The sequence below is a fragment of the Seriola lalandi genome, unplaced genomic scaffold, assembly GCF_002814215.2.
Source record: "Seriola lalandi dorsalis isolate HSWRI2012SDOR001 ecotype SW California unplaced genomic scaffold, Sedor1 jcf7180002054767, whole genome shotgun sequence".
In the NCBI taxonomy this organism is placed as follows: Eukaryota; Metazoa; Chordata; class Actinopteri; order Carangiformes; family Carangidae; genus Seriola; species Seriola lalandi.
The window spans coordinates 2,858,620-2,866,499 of record NW_019525320.1 but is presented as its reverse complement, the minus strand read 5'-3'; the positions used below and the strand labels follow the sequence as shown (position 1 = coordinate 2,866,499).

General features: G+C 41.1%; 1 protein-coding gene across 1 annotated transcript; it reads left to right on the top strand.

Annotated features, from left to right (window-relative positions):
• The first annotated feature begins 1,328 nt into the window (after positions 1–1,328).
• On the top strand, positions 1,329–4,834 carry hoxc11a (homeobox C11a). The gene is made up of 2 exons (XM_023425095.2): positions 1,329–2,440; positions 3,820–4,834. Exons 1-2 carry the CDS (start codon positions 1,705–1,707, stop codon positions 4,050–4,052), a joined length of 969 nt encoding a protein of 322 aa, XP_023280863.1. The 5' UTR covers positions 1,329–1,704; the 3' UTR covers positions 4,053–4,834.
• Positions 4,835–7,880: the final 3,046 nt, after the last annotated feature.

Here is a 7,880-nt window from a genome sequence, read left to right as displayed (position 1 = left end):
GCAGGCGCATCTTTTCTCCAAACCATTCATTTTATTACATTTTATTTTATTTTTTTTTTTAAAAGTCCGGGCGACATGTCTCTCTTTTTAACAGTCACCCACAGATAAATGTCGACATTCTGGTGGAAAATAAAATGATCACAGCAGCTTGCAACATCAGCTGGGACTTATTTAATTTTAGAGGGAAACGTCGGATACAGTCATACTGCTTGGTCAATAGGCTCAGTCTGAGTGGCCTGAAAGTAGCCGTTTACAAGAAGACAAATTGTTGCTCTGTTTTGAAGCTTATAGACAAAAGCTGCAAACCAAAACATTTAATTTGATCGACTAGTGAGTCCAAGGAGACATCATACCCCAGCATATCAGTTGAATATTTTATAGAGAGGGATATTCTGGGCGGTGTTGTCAATAACTGGAATAATGCTGACTCCATCAGTTTGAGGGGAATAATTACATATTTCTGAGTTTGTGTTTATGTAGTTAGGGCACATTTTCCCACTGGAGGAGATGCATGGTCCCAGGGCTTCACTGGTAGTACTCCTGCAGGAACTCCAGCAACCTTGGGTCTTGAATTGCGCATCTGTCCTCCATGGACTCTGTCATGATCCAAAGTCAAAGGGAATAATGAGAGAGGGCCGATGACTATAGCTTGCTCAGTCAACATGTATGCTGTGTATTCTCCATTGCCTAAACGTTGGCTCAGTTTCACTTCACACATGATCATACACTGATCCAGTGTAGCGAGGTTTTTCATGTGGTGAAAGAGAGAAAAAACTAAATAAAATGGATGACGAATTAATATGTTGCATAATTCTAAATAGATGACCCCGGCTCATCTACACCTCTGTTTAATAATGTGTGCCGCAGATTTATGCAGCCACTATTAAATAATGAAAAGGGGATCAAAAGAACTAATATAACCCTTATGAAAAGATCTCCTGTATATTCAAAGACCACAGTGTAAAATGTCCTGGGGAGCCTCAGAGATTTGTAGAAGAACAGGAGTCATTCACTCTGAAACTTTTTGTAAATAGTGAAGCGATGATTTAGGTCGTGGGGTTGCTTCTGAAAAGATTTATACCTTACTGTGCGAATCCTAATGCAGATTTGTACTGTATGCAACAGTGTCAGTGATTCCTCATTCTGTGATTAAAATATTAACATTAACCAGTAGCCCAATAGTATTTGTGGTGCTAATAATAATAATAATAATACTAATAATAATAATAACAATAATAATTATAATAATAATTATTATAATTATAATAATAATAATCTTACCTGTAACACTCCATAACACTATGAAATACATGCTACTGGGTGCGCTCTGCAGTTTGTGCTATGCCTGTTTAAGGAGCTGGAGCTGTTTAGCTAGCCTACCACCAGCCCATAAACATAAACACACACAGCACATATCGCTCTAATTGTCATAAGCCAGCAAACAGGAATCTGTTACTGGTTTTCTTAGTGCGCCTTTGGTGTTTGAAAATTATTCGTTTGAACCTCCTCGATCTTACTTAAAGCCAACCACTCCTACACATCCAACTCTTCCAAATTGATATATGACAATATCTACTTTCGATCACGTGTCTGCGGGGCGACTTAGACGGATTGCGCGTCATCTCGCCTTCCCAAATTTTTCCCTTCTGCTGCAGCTCGTATCCAAAACATCTATCTATAGTACGGAGTACGAGAGAGAGAAAGATGTTTAACTCGGTGAATCTGGGCAACTTCTGCTCCCAGACGCGCAAAGACCGGACATCCGAGTTTGGGGACAGGACTGGCTGCGCGTCCAACATCTACCTCCCCAGCTGCACCTACTACGTCCCCGAGTTTTCTGCCGTCTCCTCGTTTCTTCCACAGGCCCCGTCCCGGCAAATCAGCTACCCTTATTCCACAAATCTGTCTCAAGTACAGCCGGTACGGGAAGTTTCATACGGCTTAGACCCTGCTAGTAAATGGCACCACAGAAGCAATTATGCATCGTGCTACTCGGGAGAGGATCTGGTGCATAGAGACTGTCTTCCACCATCCACCATGACAGAAATGCTTATGAAGAACGAGAGTGTGTACAGCCACCACCATCACCATCACACCCATCCGGTCTCCAGTCACCCCTCCACAGGTTTTTATTCCGGCGTGGGGAAAAACAACGTCCTCCCGCAAGGCTTCGACCGCTTTTTTGAGACCGCATACTGCAGCAGCACGGACAATCAGTCAGACAATTGTTTACAAAAGGGCGAGGGGGGAAAGCTGGAAAGCGACTCCCAGCAGCAGCAGCAGCAGCAGCAACAACAACAGCAGCCTACAGCCTCCGTACCCGGAGCCCCGGAGCAGGAAAAAGATCCAGAAGATGAGGAGGAACATACAAATTCAGGCTCATGTACTTCTTCCTCCGCAACAACCAAGGACGGCAACGCCAGCAAGAGCAGCCACTCGAGTAGGTATACCGAAGCAGTAAAATGGGGGAAGGTTAAGGGGACTAGCCCGGTGTTTTGTCGGTCAGATTTTATGTGGAGTTTTATAAGCATTCAAAGGATTTTATTATAACCCTACAAAGCTCTTTCTTGCAACGAGAAGAATTTTTACGATGGGAAAGCGCTTTGAAAAAAGGGGGATGTTATACACAGACGCCTCTATGGTGAGAGTCTGTGAAATTTTTAAGAGAGAGCTATTGTGACAAATGTTAACTTTGATCATGAACTTGCGTTCGGCATTTTAAGGGATTTTCTCGTTGGGCTGTTGAGAGTAAAAACCAATTGAGCAGAACATTGCTTTTGGCGTCTTGTGAATTTTCTTTTAGCACTGGGTTTGCCCGCAAAAGACATGCTGCACATAGTATTACACACTTTACGGTTAAATGCATTCATATCTATCTATCTATCTATCTATCTATCTATCTATCTATCTATCTATCTATCTAGAAGCGTATCCTCCATTTACAAGCACACAGTAAACGAGTCAGTGGTAGAGAATCGAGTGTTTTGCTTCCTCCATATATGAGCAGAATGCATAGGTCTGCAAATTATGCTATTTCCTCAGTAGCCGCTGCAAAAAGCTCCAATCCTAATCCATAGCCAGCACGTTTCCTTTTACATTTCACCTGTCGACTGGTGGTTTGCATGCAAGCTGATATAATGCTAACTTGATTGACCAGCATGGAGTAAAAATAATGCTTTAAGTGCTGCTGTGATTGTTGCAGCAAACAGGTCCTATTAGTGTTTAGCCTCATGCACATTGTATTAGCCCAGCCTGGCTGTAGATACAAGCTAACTGAGTCTGATGTTTGTCCCTCTTCCACACAAAAAACAATAAAAAAAAAAAAATCTATTTCCCCAGTCACCTGTTTGATAGTAAGTTATAGGGCCACAGAGGTCTGCATAGGCCATTGCAAACATGGGCAATGCATTTCAACTCACTGCCAAAAGATTGTGTAAATTGTTAGTTTAGCTCCAGAGGAATGTGACGCACATAATGCGGTGAAATACTTTTGTTGTTGTATATTTATAACAGATAAACACGTACTTAGAAGCCGTAAGTTGATATTATTTGCTCCAAGCGAATCGGATATTTAACACTCTTTATGGCTGGTTTATCTGATAGCCTCAGTTACTCTGCTTGATGAATGTTGACTGAAATGTTATCATTACTAATGCCACTGAAACTGAATTCTTAGCATCTGGCAAGTCAATCGCCACCTCAGCTGTAAAGCCTTGTTTTGTCCATTTTTGTCTGAATTATTGTTGTTAATTCACCTGATGTCATTTCTGTTCCCCGTGAAACTCTGATTTTGATGATTTTATTTTACTTTGTCTTCAGGCACTCCTCGCACAAGGAAGAAGAGGTGTCCATATTCCAAGTTTCAGATTCGAGAGCTGGAGCGGGAATTCTTCTTTAACGTTTACATCAACAAAGAGAAAAGGCTTCAGCTATCCCGAATGTTAAACCTCACCGACCGCCAGGTTAAAATTTGGTTTCAGAATAGAAGAATGAAAGAGAAGAAGCTGAGCAGAGATCGCCTGCAGTACTTCTCTGGAAACCCCCTATTGTGAGCAGGAGCAGAATGTGTCACAGTCTTGGTCAGTGACATTAAGGCCTACTCTTATCTCATTGAATTGTAATCGTGGGCATAAGCATTTTCTAAAGGAGCCCAAATCACCAACAGTGCAATGTTAAAGTGGACAGTGGGAGTTACAGGCCTGCATGGGATAAAGTCGCCATTTTCTTATTGCCCTATACGGGCGGCGGTGAATTTCTAGCTGGTCACCAGAAAGGCCTACATGGTTAGAATAATCATTTATATGCTGTTCTTGAATATGTCCCTCTATTTATCACGATTCTCCATTGTGTTTATTCTATTGTTCATATAGACATATTTGTTAATAATATCAAATGTAACAAACAGTTTGAATCCTTATTGCGCAGACAACTTTTAGCTCTTCCCCTTCCCTCTGGTCTCTGTATATAGCATATCATTATCTAATTATTTCTCGACCAGAGTATGAACAAGTTATAGCAAATCTCCAGGCTGCATTGTTTTCGCCAGTGAGAACTGTGACGTCCAATCTGTGAAAGTATACCCCCCCTGTACAGAGTAGCCTATGCAATGTGCATTCGTGACTGTAAATAGGCGTATGTTGAATTTCCTTTCCCCCATCCCTGCTGCTATTTTTCAGTACAGTGCCCCTACAACTTCAACAGCTTTAACGCCAACACTCGTTAAATTATTTGCTTCAAACATTGGTGCTTTGGATTCCAGAGACGAGGAACAGATTGTCGGCCTGTGTATCATTAATATAATACCTATGAAATAAACAGAAACATATAGGCAAAACTCACCGACTTTGTGCTTTTTGTGCTGTCGTTGTCACAATTACCTTTACTGGTGACTATGTATTTAGTCTTGAACAAGCGCAATATTTACTGCTTGCGCTTTGTCATGACTCAGAGCCTTTTGGAAATAGCAACCTCTCATGAATGTGTGTATGACCTAAAACTGCTGGCCTACATACATAACGTGTGCACACTTCTAAATTGTGTTGATGGCGAGTTCATGATCATACACACATTTGCTGTGGTAGATTTGGTGGCGGTTGTGAAAGTGAGGAGTAGGCCAGTGTCGACGGGCCTACACTTGTTAGATTTTAGGGTAATTTGAGGTTACACCACTCCGAAAGATCATGTTTGAATTGTAGCAAGCCTGTTAACGAAGATAAAGCCCAGATCTTAGAAATGTAGAGAAGGAGAGTGGAATGATAACCTCTTTTAGTGCCCACTAAATGGAATCGCCACTCTTGTAGTCTAGACACTACCATAAAGACAGGGGCACTAAATGGCTATTTTTTTCTCTTAATTGCACCGTCTGTTCTTGGGAATGGCGTTCACTTCCGCAGTAAATAGTAAACAAGCAAGACTGGATGTCCGAAGGGGGGGAAAAAACCTGCCAAGAGGTTTCGACATGAACTCGGTCTATGTAGTCTGCAACGTCAAACCAAACCCCAACCCCTCCGCAAACAAATGTCATGTCCGCCATCTGAAAATTGAAAAATCCAGTCTTTTCCAGAGAAGTTATTTTTTTGCCTCATTTAAATGTAATTATCTATCTATATATATATTTATTTCTCTTTATTTATATATGTTTTTTTCCAAAAAAATTGGCCTATAAAAAATGTCGTGAAATTGTAATGTTTTCCCTCTCAGATAAAGCCAAGCTTTTAAAATAATATTCTATTTGTGTGTGCTGACCCCAAACTTGAGCCTATTTCAACACATCAGTTACGAATAAATAATTGTTGACTAATTGGTCCATATGTTAGAGATATATAGGGAAAGGAGATCATTATTGGCATGCTTCTTTTTTTTCAAGTGTTTGTGTGTGTGTGTGTGTGTGTGTGTGTGTGTGTGTGTGTGTGTGTGTGTGTATGTGTATACCTTATGTGAGCGCATGTGTATTTCCTATGTGGTGCACTCAGCATATGTGCATGATGATTGCACGTGTGCATTAACTACAATTTATAATTAAATGTAGTCTTTGAACTTCAATAATGTCAAGGCCTTCACCTTTAACCCGCTGCAATAAAGTGGAATCAAGGAGCCCCTTTAGCCCGGAAATGTGTGCAGCGGCGGAATGGGCCAATGAGAGTGAGTGGGAACAGAAAATGGAATGTGTACAGAGACCAACTTTGACCCCTCGCATTAAACTACAGCAGGTAACTTTGCCAGCTTTAGCACGCCCAGTAAATACACTTTATTGTCCTTGTAAAATGTATACGTTTTCACGCATGAGGCGTTTTAAAACATGTTGGTATAAACTGTAGGCCTGTATTTGTATTCTCTAAAAAAAAAAAAAAAATCATGTTGGTGTGTGGCTGTCGCAGTGTGCCTGTCGTTATGGGTGGTTCTTTAACTGCAAACTTGACGGTTTTGTGCGTGGGTGTGTGAGTCCGTGTGAGTCAGTCCATCCTTTGATTCCTGACTTTAGATGTGACTCCTGCTCAGCTTGCTCCGTGTGGATCAAAGAGGTTTTACAATGCAGTTTTGCATGGTTGTGTTTTTACTTCTGAGTGTTTAGTTAAGGTTAGGGTCATTTTGGCCGAGGTTGGGATAAAGGTTAAAGTTTTGTTTGAGGTTTGAATTATTTCAGTGCAACGAAAGAAAATGGAAAAAAGCAGATGGGACGCTACTCGATGCAGTTGTATCCACGTGAGGAACACTATACATTAACAGGAACCTGGCGTGTATTTTCTCTACAGGGACTGGGATCTCAAGATCTCCGAGGCTCAATTTGCATATGTCAGTGTATTATCAGGAAGGACAGGGGGCCGTTTTGACAAAAGAAAGACGATGCACATTGGCGGAGATCAAGGCTATAGGAGCCCCCCTCTTGCCACACCCACCAACCTTGGCCCTGGGACGGTGACGTGGGTAATTTGTAGGTTTCTCCGACACAGAACGTCACTAACGGAGAGCGCTGCAGAGGCTCTTGCAAATGTTGTCTATCAACCACACGGGGGCCAGGGGTCTCCCGGCCTCTGCACTGTTTTGTTTCCTCAACGAGATCTTGAAAACGCTTCCTGAGAGACGAAAGCTCCGGGGATTTCAGAGTAGTAGCCGCGTATTAGGCGCAGAGACATCCTCCTTCGTGATGTGTTGTGTGACAGAGGGACAGTCCACTCTGCTGGAATGCAGCTCCTGTCATGGCTCAGTCTGGGTTGTGCACTTGGGTGTTGTGGTGAGGGAAAATGGCGGTGTGTTTGATGTAGATGAGACGAATGAGGGAGCAGAAGATGCCATTGTGTCATTTAATTGTAATGGAAAATTCAATCATTTAGCTACATAAAAAAAATCAGAGGAATTACCTAGAGGTTTTCAGTTTTTTGAGCTGATGCTGTAAAATGATCTCTAATATTTGATTTTCTTTTATTTTGGAAATACCTAGGCTATAAACAATTAGCATTTTCTTTTTGGGTCCGAGGTAGAGTGTGTATTTATACTGAAAATTTTAAGATTATTCCCGTAGGCCTAAACCTTATTATTAAAATAGTGTGATAACATAAGCACTGACAGCTTACTTAGCCCTGCAGTTACCGAATAATATAGAACACAATATATTTTTTCTTTTTTATTGAAGTTAACATATTAGACAAATATGTAAAAGCTTTGAAAAATACAAAACTTAGTGTATATAGGCCTATGGAAAAATATTCCCACAGGTTAAGTGCTCTAGTCAATTAGGATTTTTTTCGACTGTTTTCATTTCCCAATATTTTGCTGCGCAATTCATCTCTTGGGAATTTATTAATTTTTAGTGTGTTTTGCCTTTAATTGCGAAGTAAACGTAGGAGTTTTCAATTTTTTGTCTACAAATACTAATCAAGGGG